Source organism: Rattus rattus, chromosome 2 (genome assembly GCF_011064425.1).
Source record: "Rattus rattus isolate New Zealand chromosome 2, Rrattus_CSIRO_v1, whole genome shotgun sequence".
Lineage (NCBI taxonomy): Eukaryota > Metazoa > Chordata > Mammalia > Rodentia > Muridae > Rattus > Rattus rattus.
In genome coordinates this window covers 95188911-95209632 of record NC_046155.1, presented here as the reverse complement: position 1 = coordinate 95209632, position 20722 = coordinate 95188911, and the positions used below count along the sequence as shown (strand labels likewise).

Here is a 20722-nt window from a genome sequence, read left to right as displayed (position 1 = left end):
CGCACCCAGCCTCCCGGGGTGAAATCTGAAGCATCTGAGAGGCACTGAGCAACCCCGCAGAGGCTCAGGAGACCAGCTGCTTCCTGGTCACAATCAGGATGCTTTCTGCTTCTCTATTCAGAGGACAGCAAACCACACGGGACGACAAACAAGCCAATAAGAGTACTCCCAGTTCAACTGTATGGGTTACCTTTTTGGTTTTTGTCCCACAGATTAAAAACACTGGAATAGCATTCTTTTTTTTTTTTTTTTTTTTCCGGAGCTGGGGACCGAACCCAGGGCCTTGTTCTTGCTAGGCAAGCGCTCTACCACTGAGCTAAATCTCCAACCCCTGGAATAGCATTCTTAAACCTTGGGACTCAAGTTGAATTTGAAAAAGATTGCTTTAAGCCTAGAAAGTTGGGGGAGGGGGAGAAAATGGGAGTTCTCGGGTAGCTTGAAGAGCCTTGGTGGTTGACAAGGGAGCCAGGTCTGAGGTCTGGGTAGGGAAAAACTCTACTACACTCAGGCTGGGCCTCAGAGACACTAGCAGACTGCTCCAGCCAGTGGCATAATGTGGGTAGAATAGCAGCTAAGCTCTGTGTCCTTCTTCCAGGGAGATAGTGAGGGATGTCAATGTCACCCCATGAATCCACCACTGAGCTATAAGCTGTCAAATGATATTGGGGTTCTCCCGTGCTCTAGAAGCCTCTGAGACATTTTTCTCAAAGCCTCTTCAGTTCTGGGTAAACATTATTGAAGGAAAAGAAGTCTGTACAGGAAGAAGAAGCACTCAAGATGTATAGGGCCACATGCAGTAGCTCAGCTCGAGCCTGGCGTCCTAGTCAGGGCCAAGCTATTGGCTTTCCATGTGACTATGATGAAATAAATGAGGTCTCACATCTGGGTCCCCAGCTCCTTGTCTATGCCATGCAGGGGAGGAGAGGGGAGGAGATAAAGTTACCTCTGGTCTGGACTCAACAGTAAGCTCTGCTAATTTCCCCTTCGAGCCCCTGAGTCATCTCAAGCACTCAGAGGGCCTCTTGCTCTTTCCCCTCTACCCTGAACTACTTTCTGGTATTATGCTATGGCCCTGCCTTGGCTGACATGAAGGTGACTATTGCATTGTGCGTCCATTAGACTTACTCATTTGGATAATAGTCTCTTCCAACCCAGTTGTCTCTGCTTGGACAAGGCCAGGAGATAAAAAAGCCAATGAGGATAATCTTGGGCCCTTCTGGTCCACGCTACCTTGCAAAGCAGGGATGCTCTGGACCTTCTTCTGGACTCTCCCAGGGGATAGAAAGCCCACTGAACTTATAAAACCTAGAGGCTTCCAAAGTAAGGTAAACTGAGAATCAAATCCAAAGACGTGTTCTCCTGAGATGGCTTTATCTCCAGTCGTGATGGCCCATGGGGGTGTCTTCCTGGCATTGCATCTGAGTTCCCTTTCAGGCATTTGACAATATCAGCTGAATGCCTGGATACTCTACTGTGACCGCAGGAGCCCACAGTGTCACCGTCACCTCCTGCTTCCTCTCTTTCTAGCTTACACACTTTGCAAGGGCAGAGACGGTTAGATTTATTTCTGAAGCCCTAGGAGCCGGGGCCTGATGCAGTGCAGATGCTCGGTGAGCAAACGAATGAACTCACAGCACAGCTTTTGTATGGCTTTGCCACAAAGTACGTACAAACCCATTTTGCTCTATAATGTGCTGAAAAAACCGTGGATTGGGGATTTTCTGGTTGTTCTTTTTTTTTTTTTTTTTTTTTTTGCTTTCTGCTGGCTCATTTCTCAGAGCAGCTGGAGGAGGCTCCATTTCCCTAGGGTCTAGATCATTTCCTATAACACTGGGGCTTGGGCTACTGTGGGTCCAGGTTCTCTGGGAAAACTGTGGCTTTTTAGTACTGGCTGTCTCTGAAGCATGGCAACCAGGGTGTAGAGTCTGGTGCTCTGTTTTATGGAGAGGAACAAGCAAGCGCTGGTTTGCAACCTTCTCTTACATGTGTGCATGTGGGGGACTATGTGTTCTCTCAACATCGCAAAAACGTTTAGTTCCTTAGCTGCCCAGATGTTCCACAGCTGTTTGAAAGCTGGGCCAAGACCATGGACTCTGGGGAAGGGAGTGACTTCCTGGTGGGGTTTCTCTCCTCTTCCTTTTTTTTCAATGGATGTTAACTGTTTATTACTGGCCTTGCAGCCATGCAGACAAAACACAATGGAGAGCTGAGGGTATTGTACAGACAAGGGAGGCTGACCTCTTTCCCATAGATGGAGCCTCATTGCTCCCTCTTACCTGAAGACAAGGACACTCCATACCCTTACTTTCTTTCCCTTGCCCGTTTCTGTGAGATCTCTTGAGAACAAAACACCCCTTCCCTCAAAAAAAAACTCCTTCCTGCCTCAGTATCCTCCTTCTGATAAATGCTTTCCTACTTCCACAACTAACACATAGCCCTGCAAAGCACTTAGCATAATCTGTTAACTCCCAGCCTTGGGGCTTTCTCCTTCCTGTGAGCTTCTGAGCCTGGTGTAAGACACGGTCTTCCACAAGAGACTGGTCATACTTGGGGAGACGAAAGATGCCAAGTTTCAGCTAGATTTAGGGACACGCCAACACTGTGGGATTTCAGGAGGACATGTCTCTCTGCTTAGAGATCAGGGCTAAACCACAAGGGCACTTTTTCATGATTATTCTCATAGTCTCAGTCGGGGGTTATCTGTGTGGCTGCCTTCTGGGTTTGGACAATGGACAGAATGACTGTACGGTAGCTCAGATAAACATCAGTGCTGCAAAGCAGCTGTTCTGGGATTCTAGAGACAACACAGCCAAATACCACACTATTCCACACTTGGCCTTTTGACCCTTATGGGGTTTGAGACTGTAGGAACATTCTAGGTAGGAAATTTCCCAAAAGTAGGATGCTGAGTTTCTAGTTTACTGATTTCTAACATTGTGCACTACATTAGGAAGTCTCTGGGCTTAAATAAAAAAGAACTGCTTAAATGTGTCAGCTGCCAGCATTAGAAAGAAAAGCCTTTTGGTTTTCATATCTATCTTTTTAATTTTCCCAGGAATCCCCTTAGGTTGGTACAACCAGAGTCGTCTAGGCGGGAATGTGGAGTGTGTTATGGTTATCTTTATGCAAGTTTACACAGTAGAAAAATGAAAGCTAATTTTATGCCTGATATAAAGACTTGAATAACCTTCATGCACAGACTGCCTCATTTCATAATTGAGGAGAATAAGGCTCAGAAACATCTAGTACCTTGCCTGTGGAGGTATGGGGAGTTACAGTCATTGTTGGAATTAACGTGGGTTTTCACCCTGAGTTAACAAATATTCTGTAAGACTAACCCCTCTTCCCTTGGGCTTTGACTGCCCAACACTTGAAAAAAACCAAAGCAAAGGCAGGTTTTATTATAAATGTACAGGGATGAGAGAGTGTGAGGGGAAAGTGTCCCTCAGTGTCCTTGAGAAGGGTCACCTTCAGAATCAAAAGAGAGACCTTGATCAAAGTAAGTGAACCTTCTCCCTTAGAAGAGCAACCTCACAGTGTCTGGGATACAGAGGAAGGCTGCTTCTTCAAACTCTGGCCCGGTAACCAATCTGGCCACCAATGAGTTAACTGGATGCTTCTCCATGCCTTCTCTCCATGGCCAATAGCTGCTAATCACTTTCATTCATTTTCACTTATTTTAATGAATCAAAATCCAGCAACTTGCAGAAGCACCCATTCTTCAGGTCACCTATACAGTCTTCTGTGCTCCAAGGTCCTCTCTGGACATGGCCATTGGTACCCTGCTAACCCAGCAACGTCCACCCCTTTCTGTCTCCTATCCCTGGAACTGCCCAGGGTCCACAGATGCCAGAGTCCTACCTCCGTCGTTGTCTTTGCTGTCTCCACAGGCTGTTTCCATGGAGGTGTCGCAGCCAGCTCCTCGCCAGCCCAGCTGGCAGACACAGTGCCACCCATTCAGGTCCAGGGTACATCTGCCATTCCCATTGCACAAGCCAGGACAGCCCTCTGCAAGACAAAGCAGAGAGTCAAGGACCGGTGCCCGACGGTAACTGCTACCCTCTGCTCTCACTCCGGATCTGCTGTCTGTATGATGCTTTCAAATCTATCAGTCTCAACAGCTTGGGGGGCAGGCACCGTGAAGAACCTTCACTTTACAGAGAAGGCAACAGAGACTCAGAGAAGTAAGGAGACTGACTCACTGAGGGTATGGCCAGAGGTAGTCGAGGCAGGTCTGGAACCTCCCCCGACTCCCCCATTTCATAAGTGACCAGCATTTTGGAGCTGCAGTTAGTGGATGGAACCTGCCGGAATCTGACTAGAGATGTCTTCCATGCACCCTTGATACTGGTTCATTCGCCTGTGCTTGTCCACCTTGACTCTTGGCCTGCAACTCAGAGATTCTCCAGCTTCTGCCTCTTGAGTGCTGGGATTAAAGGTGTGTGTGTGTGTGTGTGTGTGTGTGTGTGTGTGTGTGTGTGTGTGTGTGTGTGTGTGTGTGATCACACTTGGGCTAGAGTTACACTTTTTTTTTTTTTTTTTTTTTACAGTTCTTATAACTAGGTCAACAACTTCAGTCAACCTTGGGCTTTTCACTTATCTGGTCTTAATTTCTTCTAGATAACTGTCTTTGCTTTGAGAAAGGGGGCTTGGGCCTTTTTAGTAATGTCGTGTTCATACTATACTTCGAAAGGGGCTCTATATCAGAGGAGCTCAGGACACTGTCACAACACTGGCAAGTCCCTGCTGGTCTCAAGTAACAAAGACAAAGGCAGGTCCAGACAGGCTGCCCTGTTTGCAAACTGCTGCCCACCTGTCACGTGTTAAGCATCTTCTCTGGGCTAGCTACAGGCATAGAGATGAATGATACCTAGCTGTATTCTTGGGGAGCGGGCATCCTACCAAAGGATAACAAGGTGCCTAGATGAGGGAACCGGGCACAGCTATGGCCACCTGAGAAAACACACATGACCTAAAACGGAAGGACAATACTTGTACCACATTACTTCTGCTCTGACCCCATGGTGAGGTGGTGACTTAATACTAGTCGAGTAGACTCATAGGGTTTTGATTATTACCCTTCCAAACCCTGCAGAGTTTGTGGTAAAAGGTAAAGGGTAGAAGGTCAAAGGTAAAAACCTGAGTTTGATCTCAGGAACCTCGGGAATAAAGGAAAAACGGATTCTTAAAAATTGTCCTCTGACCCCCACTCCTGTGTGTCATGGTCTGTACAAGTCCTACATGCTTTGGTTTTCTCTCTCTCTCTCTCTCTCTCTCTCTCTCTCTCTCTCTCTGTCTCTCTCTCTCTCTCTCTCTCAGAAAATGCTCCGTTTCACAGCTCACTTTAGCTACCTTCATTCAAATCCCTTTCCTTCCTATTGTTTTGCTCAAGCCCTTATCTTCCTAACAACCCTCTTTTCTGAGTTTGACAGCCGCTAAACTATGCCGCCCCTGGCTTTCTTCTCTTCTGTGCTCCAGCCTGGTCTCTAGGGAAAGCAGAAGTGTGAAGCAACGTTCCCAGCCAGAAAGCTTAGCCTATTTTACTATGATGAACAGCAAACGCCTATAAATGTGGCTGTAAACTAAGTATTCTACCATGGAACCAGGCAAGACGAATCTGTTACCTCTTGTGGGGGTGGTCTTTCCTTTTCATTCCTTCTTTCATTTTTTTTTTTAAGGACGGGGTCTCATGTAGCTCACACTGATTTGATACTTGCTATACAGTTGAGGACGACCTTGATTACAGGCTGTGCTGCTGTGTCCGGTTTATGCAGTGGTGGTTATGGAGGCCCAAGCTTCCTGGGTGCCAGGCGAGCATTGACAGCAGAGCTACCCATATCTATGACGTGTTAATTTTTTTAAGAGGGTGAACGTGCTGTCTGTTGCCAGACCTGGCACACATAGACAATCAGATCAATAAGAACCTGAGACTAGTGTTTCAAGTATGTATTAAAATTACCGCACATCGGTGAAAGACATTACGGCTCAAGGGCTTTTCGTAGTGGACTCTTATTCCAACAGAAAACAAATATTTATTTCCACTCAAGCTGGTCAGTGGAGCTGCCAACCAGTCAATATGGCCACAGTCCTCTCCTCCCACAGGAAGAAGTGCTGCTTGCCTGTGTCCTCAGAACTCAGAGGCGATCACACGGAAAGTTTAGTAGTACACGCAGACTGTGTGGAGGGGGCTGCCGGAATGGCCATCTTCAGAACTGACCAAGAAGAAAACTGTAAAGCGGGATGCCAGGAGCAGTGGCTGACATGCTGGTGACTGCTCTGTGCTCTGACTAAGCCACCATGACCAGTCACCAGGGGTAGTCGCAGTGGCAGAGACTCTCCTGTCCTTCAACTAGTCTCAGTTAAATGTTTGTTCATCTGGCCAGGGACTGCTTTTGATTAAACTAATTATATTGCAGTTAATCGTAGAAGAAGAAGGGTGTGAAAGCTTTAAAAATATTAAGAGATTCTTTTATTTTACTATAAGATATGGCATCTTATAAGATGCAGAAAGGACCCTTTATTTGGGGGGGGTACAAGCTTAGGGGCCACACCAAAGGCCAGCTCTATACTCAGTGGACACGGGATCCAGTCACGTTACTAAATTCTTAGAACCCCTGTGTTCTTACTTATAGCATAGGGGCACTGGAAGGCCTCAGCATGTGTGTGTGTGTGCGTGTGTGCGTGTGTGCGTGTGTGCGTGTGTGCGTGTGTGCGTGTGTGCGTGTGTGTGTGTGTGTGTGTGTGTGTGTGTGTGTGTGTGTGTGTGTGTGTGTGTGTGTGGGATGCAGAAGCCTGGCGGGTAGTAGCAGAATTCTCCACCTGCTGTCACCTTCTCTCTGCCTTAGGAAGTAGGCACCTAGGGCACATCCTTTCCTAGGCTGCTGCCCTGACCACAAGTAGGGCTCGCGCATCAAACCCCAGAAAATCTGTTGTGTGAAGGTCCAAACACTTCAGCTTCTGAGCCTCTAGGAATTTTCTCATCAGGGGGTTATGCCACTGTGGTGTCAAAGCAGGTACATGCTATGGAGTCACGAGCAGGATGTGGTCTAATGTGGCTTTACGTACATAAATGTGTGAGGAGGTGGCCTTGGTCTGTGGCCTACATCTCAGGTAGATGCTTCAAGACAGTGATGACAAATGGTAGCTGCTGTGTAAGTTAGAAAGTCTTTCAGTTCTTAGTCACACTGAGCATCAATAACCTTACTAAAGGGAACTGATCATCTGGGTTTTGGAGAGCATTTTCTTTCCATCTTGGCCTTGGGGTTCATTTTCCCCCATATTGCTATTATAGTCTATCTCTTCCATGGCACATCTCTTGGGTTCTTGAGAATTCCTCCGACTGCCTACTATACACACTCTGTGCCGCTCAGAGGTGCCCAGGGGAGGGGAACTCTTAATATGGGACCCCAGGGACACTTTATTCCCAGTCACTTCCTTCAGGTGAATCACTTCCCACCCTGAGGACCTTTGTGGTTTCAGAGTGGCCTTGGAGGGCCTGTGAGTAGAATAAAGTTCATTCTTACTCTGTATCTTGCTTCTGGCGCCCAGCACACCCCCATTAGCCAGCAGGAGAAAGCCTCCTCCAGAGTGACTTGCTGACTTTCTTAAAGCAATGTGCCCATCCTTTCCCATGGTGGGAGCTCATTAATTCCACAAACCCTGAAGCTCATCAATAATTCAGAGCGCCCTAGCGACACTGACAATCCCCCATGGAAGGGCTCATGCCAGGCGTTTGCTGGAGCCAAAATAATGTAGGTTTAAGATTTAGAGAAAGGCTAAGCTTTTCAAAAGAAACGATGCCCTTTAAGTGACAAGGGACCACTTCATCTCAATATCCCTCTTGCCAGCATCAGGTATGGCCAGGAGCCTTTCAGAATCCTGCAGAGCAGCAAGCGACTAATGCAGCACACCTACCACCTACCAAATGTCCTTCTCCCTGTGCTCCATCCTCTCTCACCCTTTTCAGCTCTGCATTCCTCTCCTTGCACAAGATCAACATCTTTCCTCACCTAGATGATAACACTTGTCCAACTGACTTTATTGTTCCCGATATTCTCCCCCGATTCCTTTTTAACAAAATGACCCTAATGGGAGCCTTCCAAATCACAACTGTCTGCTGTCCTGCTCTTTAAAAACCTCCAGTAGTTCCTTTCCACCCAAAGTCAAATTTCACAGTTTGTAAGCCTTCACCTAGTTGGGTCAGATCTCTTTCCTGGTTGCCTAGTTTGGTCAGATCTACTTCCTAAGTGACTAACCCGTATGATACTGTTGGAAAGTGAGTCTTATCTGAGAGAATGTAGAGCCCTTGCAAACAGGGCCATTTCTGCTGTGGAACATCAACATTTCCCGGCAGTGTAGGAGGCCAGGCCACCGACTGTGTTTACTTACTCTGAACCAATGCAATTGGAAAGTGAACAAAAGCAGGCTTCTCATTGAACTACAAAATACCTGCTCTGCTCTGACGAGTCCCAAGCAGGCTCGTGCAGGCCTCTGAAGTGGAGCTGAGAATGAGAATCAGTGCCTATTACCCTAGAAGATTAGCCCAGTGGAGTTGGTTCTTTCTCAGATTTTGCCAAGAAATATTTGTCTTCTAAAGGAAATTCTGATTCACTGACCTAAGCCAGATAAAGGTCTAGTGGCATTATTTCCTGGACGAAAGATCAGAGCAGGTGGTTTGAGAAAGGATGTGGGCTACCAGAAAGTCCAAAGCATTGGCTTCACTGCCTCCCAGAAGTGTAACCTGGACTAGCTACTAGGGCCCCTCCAGTTTCAGCTTCTCTTTTCAACCAAACTGGCAGCATTAAATCTATTTCCTTTGAAAAAAAATTAACAATTCTCAAGACCCATGGTTGTAAAACTCTGTCACTCAGTAGGGAACAGCACACTGAATAATGATCCCATTATAAAGTTTGGTCTACATTTGGATGGTGACAGTGTTTGAGTCCCAGGAGGAAGTTGAGAGACATATTTTCCCTGCTGGCATGATTTATGCCCAGCAAAGGCCAGTGTATTAAAGTCAAGGAAACTTGCTTCGTACCCATGGAGTTGGGTCCTAGTAAGACGTTTGTTATAGTGGCAAGGTTGACTCAGCTGAGAAGCATTTAGTCCGTTATTGGCCCCTGCTGTTTGAATGTGAACTATCCCCTGTAGACTCATAGGTTTGAACATGTGTTACCCAGCTGTTTGGGAAGGTGGGACTTTGGAGGTGGGAGTTCATTGGAGGAAAGTGGATCACTGGTTTTCGAAGCCTGGTTCTACTTCCTGTCTGCTCTCTACTTCCTGACTGCTGATGTAATATAGTTAGCTGCCTCCTGTTCCTGCTGCTACATTCCCACCATGACAGACAGCATCCTCTTAACTGTTGGTGGAAATAAACTCTTTTCCCCCTTAAGTTGCTTCTCATTATAGCAACAATAAAAGTAGTAATATAGTCCTCCAAACCTTTTTCTTAATTAAAAAAAAAAAATTGCTGGGTACTGGAGAGATGGCTCAGTGGTTAAGAGCACTGACTGCTCTTCCAGAGGTCCTGAGTTTAATTCCCAGCGACCACATGGTGGCTCACAACCATCTGTTATGGGATACAATGCCCTCTTCTGGTGTGTCTGAAGACAGCTACAGTGTACTCATGTAAAAAAAAAATAATAAATCTAAACAAACAAAGAAAACCACTACCAACAAAATGCTGTTACCTTTTACAAAAGCCAATTTACCGTTTCGTATTACAATTTTGGATGTTAACTCCAGCTCACAGTCTGTCAAGTGAGGGGAGAGAGTAAGAACACTGTAACAACATAATGTAACTTAATCCACTGAGGGACATTCCCACACATGTGCTAGTGCTTGGCAATCATTGCTTCACATCATCCTTGGGCTGACCTTGTGAGGCAGACCTGCCTCCCTGTTCATTTTATAGATAACTATGTAATAGTGAAGTGACCTGCCCAAGGTCCCCCTGGCTATCAAGTGTGTGAGTTGGGATTCAAGATCTGATTTCAAAATACATATCTGTAGCCAGTGAGCACATGTATTGTTTCAGGTGTTGTGTTTAGACCCAAGGACTAAAAGCTATGACATGACATTTCTCCAAAGGAAGTGCTTTTTACTTTTCTTTTTCTTTTTTTTTTAAGTCTCTGTCTAAGCCTTATTCTTACAGCTATGGGGTCTCTCTGGAGAATTAGATATCACCTAACCATGTAAGTGTTTCAAATATTACAAATTGCTTTGTCATTGGGGGATCCTCTTCAAAGAACAAACTTACCAAAGCCAGGCCTTTTCTGTAAAGGAAAACAGACAGCAAGCAATAGACCACCCGCTCCCTCAGGACTGTAGCCTACTTCTTATTTCCAGAGTCTGGCTTGTGTACCTAGCACACAGTGGGAACTCCACATGTGGCTGTTGGGTGAAGGGACGCAACACTAATGGAATGCAGTCCTCAGTGTTGTCTTTACTTGCTCTTTGAGCATCTTCCTTTTGCAGGCCACCCAGGCTGGTTCCCAGTATCTGAATTCTGTTGGGCCATAGGCCATAAGGAATGGGGTGGGGAGTGACATGAGATGGGATGGAGGGGGTGAAAGGTATAGGGGGGAGGGCACAGGATGATGGAAGGATTACAACACAATGTCACAGACAGATCTAAGTGACTTGGGCATAGAACAACATTCTAGGTCTATGACTCCATGACCCCAACCCCACCCTCATTAAGTAACAGATACTGTGACAAAGCAGGGGGTGTGGCAGCATGTAGACACACTGTCATGCTAATGGTGTGTATTTACATTTTTTATGCACGGTTCTTCTTTTATGCTCGCACGCGTACACAGACACAAACACAAAGACAACAGGAAAATAGAGGAAGACCATACCTTTAACTACCCTATCCAGATAGTGAGCTTGGGAGATAAAAGACAGGACATTTAAGGTAGGACCAAGGAAGTGCAGAACTGCCTGCCCTGTAACCATGCCAAGTGTTAAGGAGACACAAGGGGAGGGTGGGGAATCAGGGTGGTGCCCAGTGTTTGGGACAGGCCTCTGCCATGGTGCGAAAAAAAAACAAACCAAAGACAAAATGACATGGGATAGAAGGAAGGAGAGCAAGCACATTCTCCATGAAGAGCTGAGAGGAATGGTCAACTCATTCTGGGATCCAGGCATTTGGAAATGTGATCATATAAACAGGAGACACGTGGAAGAATGCAACAGAAGAAACAAGTCTGGAAGCTGCACAAGTGGCCACAATCCTGCTCTGCCGGGTTCACTAATGCTCAAGGGAGAAATCACAACTAAGCCCTTTGTCTACCCAGATCAATGGTTAACCTCCTTCAAGGGGAATCAGTTAGAGTGACAAATTATCTGGGCAGAAAAGTGCCTGAGAAATTAGAGGTTAGAGGTATACAAATTCTGCATCATTTATGACACATACTCGGGTCCTAGGTTGAATACATTGCTAGCTTGTCTGTTTGACATTTTAAAAGTATCTGGGAACAGATATGTCTACACAGACTTAAATGCAGAATGCTGGGTACATCGAATAAGATGTATCCCTACTTCATGCATCTTATGAGGGATGTGAGGCAGAGGTCAATGGATGTCACTGTGAAAAATAGGAAAAGGGAAGGGAAACCTGGCCACTTCTTAACTCAAAAGACAGAATGGTGTATACTTGGTTTTCCAGTGGAGAGGCCATTTGAATTATATGACAATTTAAGGTCTTGGCTACTTGTGAGGATATGTATCAAACACTGCTTTGGTATATAAAGCCAGTGTGTACATATGAGCTGTGTCTGGATGTTCAGAACTGGTCCCTTCAGTCGTAGCCCATGTCAGGAGTGTACTTACTCTCCCCATCTGGGCTATAGAAGAGGCTCCCATCTCTAGTTTCACTATGCCTCTGTTTCCTGTATTCCCATACAGGCCAGACAGAGCGGGAAGTCTTGTAAAGCAACCAATGCCCGCATGAGACTCAAAAGTCCCTAGATGGGACTTAACTATAATGGAGAAGCTTTTTCTGAAAGCCTTGATTGTTCTTCATTTCAGAAAAATGATAGATACTATTGCTGTCTGTCTGCCTGTCTGTCTGCCTGTCTGCCATCTGTTTGTCATCTATTGATTTATCTATTTACACCAAAAAATACCAGTAGATGAGAGACTCTGTTCTTAGTTCGTGTATCAATACAGTACCTGTTATGATGCAATATGCACCTGGAACCTGCATAGTCAAGTGGAAAATTGGGAACAGGGGATTTAATAGGGCAGCTATGCTTCCCTTTGTTCTTAGAGGTGCTGTGGCTATGAGGGTACTATGAAGGAGAATGGCTTCTAAGCAGGAGTGAATACACAAAGCCATGGAATGGCAAACATGGGGACCACCCAAATGAGAAGACAGAATATGGGGAGAGCCCATCTTAAGAACATCCAGGAGGTCTCTGGCCAAGAGAGGAATGCCACTGGTTCTTGGTCCATCTCTTGTTTTTAGTTTAGCATCTAAATTTGCAAAGCAGTCTCAAATTTTGTAGGCATCTCCTTGTGTGGTGCTCCAGAGTTTTGCTATCAGAGAGCAAGGACACGTAGGATGCCCTGGCTCTGGTGGGTCTCTTAGCTTTCGGACACACAGAGCTCTTTCAGAGGATCTAATCATACATTCTTCTACCAACTCTAAGCTCGGGGACAGAATGTGTGACATGAGCTGTGTTTCCCCTCCCTAAAACAGCAAGGGAAGATGAGTCCCCGTGGCTGGGATCCACATGACCATCGCTGTGTAGCTCGTGCTTTGAGGGAGTTTTCTGAAGAGAACATCCTTGGTTGTCTTCAGACTCAATGGTGGCTACTGAAGGTTATGTGTACTCTACAGGATAATCTCCTGAAAGCCGGGGCTGACTTCAGAGAGCTCTTTCTCTTTGAATGCCATTCCATTTTCAAAGACTGTATAGTAATACAGATCCTATTTAGTGCAAATACTTTAATACCTTTTAAATAGGCTTGCTAATTTCCCCTGACCACAGGTGGGGGCGGAAGCCAGCAGAAGCAACCGAGGCAGATCAGGCTGTATTCAGAGTGTGGGTTTTCAGGAGATAAGTGTGGTCATTGAAAATTTCAAATCCCGAGTCCACATATCAAAAGGGGTTCCTTTGCTACGATGCCACCATAAATCCCCATGAATCAAAAAGCTGATGCGCCAGTCACAGCCAAGTTCAAGAATTCTTGGAATGGAAAAAGACTTCTACTTTGGGCTATTGAGAATGGAAGGGACATCTGGATTTTTGAAGTCCAATACTGGTTACTTGAAAGAAATAAAAGGCCCACACTGTAACTGCTTGAACATCTTGACACGTATGTTCTTGAGCACTGTCATTTGAGATCTACGATATTAGAGCATTTAGAGAAGATGGTGCCAGCCCAAAAGTTTGTATTGTAGAAGGTGGCTCAAGAGCTCATGGAATCTCAGTGTCTTTCTACTCAGGGCTTCAGGATGAAGGTGGCGGTGGTGGTGGCAACAGCATCTTCCCTCGTAGGCTGCAGTCATTTCCTTGACATTGCACAAGTGTTTCTTGGACTCTTGCTATCTCCCCAGCCACTGAGGAAGTAGAGAAACTGGCAGCATGGAGTCACTGACAGTAGGTTCTGGGGTGGTCTTAGGTCACTGGCGTTTCTGGGACTACAATGTGAAGATGTGTTTTTTCACTGGCCTGGATCCACTGGGGTTTCTAAGGGTTTCCATTCCAACAGTCCCCAGAAGCATGGGCCTCCATCAAGGACGGTGAAGATCAGACCTGAGGCTTCTCCTTCTCACACCTCAGGGCTCTTGGCTTGACAATTAACAGTTGCATTACTAGTTCTCAAGGCAGATGAAGCAGAGATCACGCACTGCGGCAGGTGGAGGTAAGGAGGTTAGAGTTACCTGAACTTCTTTCTGGCAGATACCAGCTACCAATGTGATGTTCTTATTAAGAGCCAACAAATTCATATTCTTTGTTTTTCTGGATGCAGGGCTGGTGGATGAATATTCAGTGGTTTCTACCTTGAAATGACTCCACAAATCTCACTTATTTTCTCTTACCATGCGCGCTGAAATCTCCCAGAGACACCAGTAATCAGACTCCTCCTCTGATAGCTCCAGGTGTATCCTTGTGTGCACTTTCCCCCCTTCTCCCTTTCCTGATGGTCTCAGGTCTTGTTTCGAGAGCGTTTGAGGGTGGATAGCAGAGGGTCATCATACCTAAGTGACTTCTGAGCTCTTGTTGAAGGGTAGTGTGATTGCGAAGGGAAACCTGAGAGCTACCATTTGAAAGTAGACAAAGGGCTCCAGAAGATTCTGTGGTTTCCTTTAAAATTCCTCTTCACCGTGAAGTCTGGTTTCGTTCACTCAAGGGGTTGCGTCATCAGCGTGTTATTTTGATCTTTACTCCCAGAAGAGGCTGTTGTTTTAGAATCAGGATTTATGTGATTGGACAGCTCTCCTGAAGTTCAGTAAATAATCCCGAGCGTCTGGCATCTCCCGCTATCACAGCTTTGGGGTCAAGGTTGGATTTTATAAATGAAATCAGAGGCTGGCATTTCCCACACATGTTTTGAGGCTTCGTGGATGAGGGGCACTGAGGTGAGTGAAATGATCACCTCAGAATTGATCCAAAATGTTAGTGTTTTGAGACAGGAAAAGAAATTAAGCACCTTCTTAAATTTAACAATAGTTTTCAGCTTTTCTAAAGGAATTGGAGGTCAAACCTTGGATTTACAGGGCCCATAACATTCCTGGAACAGACATCTAAAAATGCGCTTTTGATGACTGTGTATGGACTATAGACTTGAGGAACCAAGCCAATCCATCTTACCTTAGCTTCTTCTAGACTAGGAAACCATAGCTCCCCTTATATGCAAATGGATGTTGTATATGCAAATGAGCACCACATTTGCAAATGAAAGCATTAGTATTGAGACGCCAAAACAAAATTGAAGAATCCTTCTTCTCTCAGGGATAATTTCAGGTGAACCACTTCTGGCATGATAGATATGCTGTCCTATGGGTGGGTGGTAGAGGAAAGGACTGGAATTCTCTCATCGCTGGTGATGTCATCCAGTTGGTGATGTCATCCAGCTGCACACTCTGGATTCATTGAGAGAAAAACTGCCCCCAAACAACCGTGTAGTTTTCCTAAGGCAATTTCACCAGAGACCTACTCTCTAGGTGCTAAGAGTGAGCGATTCCTCAACATAAGGCGTGGGAGGGGGGAGGGGCTGCATGTGGAGCAGCCTTACAATAATAAAAATATATTGTCATTAAGAAAAATGCCATTGACACATTTCTTCTTTGGAAAGTCAACTTCTTTTGAGATAAAATAAGCAGCCTCCCTGAAAGACAAGGAAGACCAATTCTCTAAAGGACTGCATGTCACGTCTACTACAATAAAAAGGTTCTTCTGGTGGGCTTGGCTTAGGGAGCCCATAGTTATCTTGGTTGTCAAGTGCTTCCTTCCTGCCTGCTGTAAGGTAAAGTTCCTTCTTCCTGTTTATGGAGGGCAGCAGTATGTGAACAAACAGACCCTGACTCTGGCTTCCACTACCCAGTGCCAAGGTACTAGCTTCTCTGGGTTAGGAGAGAACAGGAATGCAGCTGCAGAATAAGACCCACCCTGGCACAGCGGACTGAAGACAAATAAAAACTGAACGCTTAGCGTCTCTAACTTCTCACATCAGTCCCCCTGTCCCTGTGTGATGCTCACCGGGAATTAAAAGGATTTCTCCTTACTCCCTCAACAAGGGAAGGGGGACCCATCACTGTCTCTCTATCCCCTTCTGTCATACAAGGTTACTGACGTGTTCCTTCCTTCAGCACCAGGGGGTTGGGTTTCTCGCAGAGATGCAGCTGGCCACAGCAGAGACCCAAGAAGAGGAGGGAGCCATGCAGGGAAATTACACAAGGACAAAGAAAATGCTCATCACACAATGAAGAAGAGAATTCCCAGCCCAACGTCCTTTCATCTGAGCCACTGTGACTAGCCTGTGTGACCTCTTCTGTGTCCTGTGACATTTGTTCTTCTTTGTGATATTTATGACTGTCAATCTTCCTCTTTTGATATGCACGTTTACCGTGGTGTTGATCTTTCTAGAGAGAAAAACTATCTGGAACTAGAGAAGAACACGTCCTTAAAGGGAAACAACGGAGCAGGCAGGAGACATAGAAAGGAAGGTAAGGCTTCTTGATGCCAAAATAAATGGGACCTTCTTAAAGCCAGTCTGATAAATAGCTATTGCAGATGTAGGCCAGCCTGCCCAGCCCTGACCTGGGTCCTCTTCAGCGAGGCCACGGGAGGGTTTCCCTCCATCCCTATCCTTTGACATAGGTGAGATGTCTTGTCTTATATGAGGGGGGTACTTTTTGGAATTTGGCAAAGCAAACTCAGAACTCCATAAGCAAGGGAAGGAAAACCAAATGTGTTCTCCCTGTGTTTGGACTCTTTGTTTCTTTAAAAGTATGTGAGAGAGAGCAGGGTATAGAGATGCACACCTTTAATTCTGCACGCAGCAGGCTGAGGCACATGAATCATCATGGCTGCCATAGGAAAGCCTTGGGTGCCGTCCTTAGGAACACCATTGCCTCAATTGAGGCAGCGTCTCTCACTAGCCACTGAGGTTCAGAGATCCTTCTGCTTCTGTCATCCGATGCATGGGCCACTACAGCTGGCTTTGACATTGGTTCTAAGGATTGAACTCAGGTCCTAAGGCTTACAAGGCAAGCGCTTTACTGAGTCAGCCATTTCTCTGGTGCATGAGTCTTTCTTTGCATGGGAATGGACTTCTGGGTTAAGAGGCTGAGCGTTTAGGCTGCCATCAGAAGAAAGCACAGAGGAAGGCAGAGACCCCCCTCAGACAGTTAGCCTCACTTTTCTCTAAGAGAATTCCAAGGCAGCCCTAAAGTAGGACGGCATCATCACACAGAAGCTGCCGGGTAGCATACAGTGAGATGGGATGGCATAGTCTGCTGTCGGGAGAGAAAGCTGTATCACCAACATGAAGGGGACATGTGAGGGACATGGGCTGAGGCAAAGTGGGGGGACTCAGAGCCACACTAGACAAACTGCCTGGCCTCTGGTCGGGACCAGAGCTGGGTGCCTGGTTGGCACCTGGGCACCATCTGCAAGGACCGTAGGGCAAACAGCTGGAAAGGGAAAAATCAAGTTTCTGAATCTTGTTCTAAAAGGTGAGATGGCCATTCTTCTTAGGCCTCTGAGAAAGAGAAAATTATCCATACCTCTTTGCATTGTTAGGAGTATAAAATAAAGCAGTTAAAGCCTTAGGCCCAGTGCTTGGCACATCATAAATACTCAAAAATTAGAAGCCATTGTTGTTAATAAATATAATGTGTCCCATAGCTGTTTACTGACTTGGTGATGTTGCAGGGGACCAATGTCTATGAAGTAATGGCAAAACAGAAAGATTGGATGCAAGGTAGAGCCATTTGCTTAAAACTCCTTTGTCTCTAAAAAGCTAGGGCTTTTCTGCCATTTCTGAGACCCAAGAGGTCAGTTTCTCTGCTGAGAGGCACCTGGAATTCTGCCTTATAAAAGCCATGTGCTTACCATCTGATTGCAAACCCTTTCTTAAAAAAAAAGAAAGAAAGAAAAATAGGAAAGGGAAGAAGTTAAAACGAGTACACAAAGCAGTTGATTCAATAAAGAGCTTTTGGTGAGTGTTCATTCCAGGATAATAAACCAAGCGAAACGTCTGGCTGTGTTTAAAATCAACAAAGCCAGCAGGAAAGGCAGAGAGACGGGGAAGAAGTGATCAGCTTGTTTTTAAAGCTGCCGACAGTGCTGCTTCAGCAGGGACTGGTGCAGAGCGGCCCCCAGAGAGGAGAAAGGAGACAGATGCAGACAGGATGGAAGCCTGGGGCAGGGGAAAGAGGAATGCAGATGTGGCCTGAGCACCCTGTGGGAGCGTTTTATGCCAAGGTTAGAGGCCTCTTCAGGAGCCCCTGCTACTACTGGGGGCTACACAGCCATAGAACGCGATGATGGCTCCATGTTTGGAGCATTCCACTATGTGCCGCTCCGTGCCAAACTCCTTAGTTATTCTCCCCACCGGATAGGTGAGGAAACAGATTCCGACAGGCGATGGCACTTGCCCATCATGGCTGCCATTCGACTCATCTTTGGGCAAAGAGCAGTGTTGCATTTAGCTCTGGACGGGCTAAACAGCAAGACCTGCTAACTAGCTAGGTGTCAGCTGGGGAATGCAAACCGGGAGGATGTGTGTTGAAAATGACAGATGGTGCATTTAAACCCAACTCATGTCTAGGAAAAGCCAGTCATAATGTCATCAGATGAAAGGACTTTTGGTGCCTATCCACATGCAATGGAGGAAGGGTCGGGCTGCCCCCGAAAATGTCTTGAGAGCAATCAAAATGCCCGGGGACGTGCGTCATACCAATGGTGCAGTGTTCGCCGTTCCAGCCAGGGCTGCATTCGCACTTGCCATCCCGGCAGGTCCCGTGTTCTGCACAGCGTGGGTGGCAGGCCCGTTGGTCGCATGCAGCCCCCATCCAGCCATCCTCACAGCGGCAGGTGCCTCCTACACAGACGCCGTGGCCACCACAGTCAGCAGCACAGATCTCTGTGGGCAAGAGAGAAGGGCCAAGGGGCAGGGGTGGGAGGAGAGAGAACAAAAGCTTATTAAGCTAGCTGTTGCTGGGAACAAGGGTCACACTTGGCCACCTAGTTAGGCTCTCTGAGCGGATAAGGATTCCAGCCGCTTGGCGGAGCGATCTCCACAGCCCATGACCTCGAAGAACAATCCTGTGGCAGAAGCCTGCCAGCCCTAGCTTCCTCACCAGAAGAGGGGGATTGTGCAGCTCCGCTCTATTTGCTTTCCCCCATTGCCAGGCTGTCCCTGCTTTTGTGCTTGCCACTTCCAAAGGGGACCGGCCTTCTGAACAGATGTGAGAACAAGTCAGATTTAATTAAAAACCAGTTATGTGTGAACACAAGGCGAGGGTGAGTCCCTGTCGCCAAATGAAGTGCTTGTGGGCCTGGCGAGGAACCCGTGGCGTTTCCCTGCATCCTTGACTCCAGTGGAAGCTGGGCAGGAAAGTGTGTGTGTGGGAGAGAGAGAGAGAGAGAGAGAGAGAGAGAGAGAGAGAGAGAGAGAGAGAGAGAGAGAGTGTATTGGTAGGCACTGGTCCACTCATGGGGTTTTCAGTGTTGTCCACCAATGGCGGCGGTTTGTCCTGTGATGCTGGGTTTATTCTCTCTCCTTCAGTTGATGCTCTCCCCTACCACCATCTAAATGAGCTTTTAGTTCCAAAGTAAACAGCTGGGGGAGGAGGCTACTTCATGGCCAGAGCAAGGCCTCCTCGTCCTTCACAAAGGCTGGTCTGTGTGGGTGCAAAGCACACAGGACCTGATTCACAAGTCCCCTGGGCTCCAGGCCAGCAGCTGCTTCATGCTTACTAAGAACTGAGACCAAAAGGTTTCTAAACTGCAACTGCTTTTTAGGAAAATTGTATAGTACACTTATCACAGGATCTTGTTTTCCAGGGCTCTATGGAGGCCTAGACTTGACTGACTCATGGCCAAACAGTCTTCCAATGTATGTGAGATTTCCAACAATTTAAATTTCTTTGCAACTGGGTTAAGTGGCACCTGTGTCAAGCTGTCTCCACCCATTTCTCCCTTGTAAGAGGCACTGCTGGTCTAGAAGTTGCTAATGCTCTAAGAAAAAGGGCTGGGTGATAGTTCAGCTTCCTGCATAAGCTCAACACTCTTAGTTTGTAACCCCTGTACCCATATTAAAGCTGGGAATTGCTATAAGTACCTGTGGTCCCAGAGTCACCCAGATGGGACCACAGTATGGTTGAAAAGGTAAGCTTTGGGTTTCCTGAGAGATTCTGTCTACAGTGGAATACAGTAGAGAGTGATAAAACAGGGCACACACATGCACACGTGCACACATATGTACACATGCATGCACACATACACACACACCAGGAAAAAATAAAATTGGATCTCAGTGGTTCTGACTTTTATTACCAACCTAGACAATAATAATAATAATAATAATAATAATAATAATAATAATAATAATAATAATAATAATAGACAAAGAGCTAACTGGGAAATTTAAAAAACACAGTAAGAATTGCTATTTATTTAATGTTCCTACACAGATATCTTGCCAAGTTGCCACCTCAGAATGGAGATCATGGCTACATGAAGAACACATGATAACTCTCAGCTGTCCAGGGGCAGGGTAGGGGCTACAGATGGGCAGACAGTTGTGACCTGGAGCCAGAGACCAGGATCCATGCTGGACCCAGGGGCTTCAGGACTGTGGGACTATGTAGGGTGGTCCCTTGGACCCACTGAGTCACGATGTTTTGGTTTGGAGGGTGTGAACAGTAAAGCCTTGCTATATAGAACATCCCTCTGTACTCTGTAGACGGTAGTGAGCACTCAGGGAAGAGCAGAGTGTGGAAGGCCAAGTAACCCAGGACAGAGGACAGGGTAGTTCACTTCCTATTGGGCATTCAAAGAGGCTTGTGGGGTCCTGGCCTGCTCAGTCACTGATCTTGGGACCCTGGGGTCACTTAGTTCCTCTCTCTGGGTATCAAGTTCCTCATCTACTTCTGAGGGAACCTGATGATGGCTCAAATCCCTTTGAACTCTAAGACTATGCTATGATACTCTCCATGTTACATAGTACAACCGTCAGGTAAAAGGCTCAAGGTCCTCCT

At 46.4% G+C, this 20722-nt stretch overlaps 1 protein-coding gene across 5 annotated transcripts in view; it reads right to left on the bottom strand.

Moving 5' to 3' along the window:
- Tenm4 (teneurin transmembrane protein 4) overlaps positions 1 to 20722 on the bottom strand; it is a 477470-nt gene that overhangs the window by 89205 nt on the left and 367543 nt on the right. For 4 of the 5 annotated variants that reach the window (XM_032892953.1, XM_032892955.1, XM_032892951.1 and 1 more), the window contains 3 exons: positions 18418 to 18603; positions 10863 to 10889; positions 3862 to 4008 (listed from right to left, as the gene is read on the bottom strand). In XM_032892953.1, coding sequence (XP_032748844.1) covers positions 3862 to 4008; positions 10863 to 10889; positions 18418 to 18603 — 360 coding nt within the window. The remainder of the gene's footprint in view (positions 1 to 3861; positions 4009 to 10862; positions 10890 to 18417; positions 18604 to 20722) is intronic. The other variant, XM_032892952.1, reaches the window with a different exon arrangement.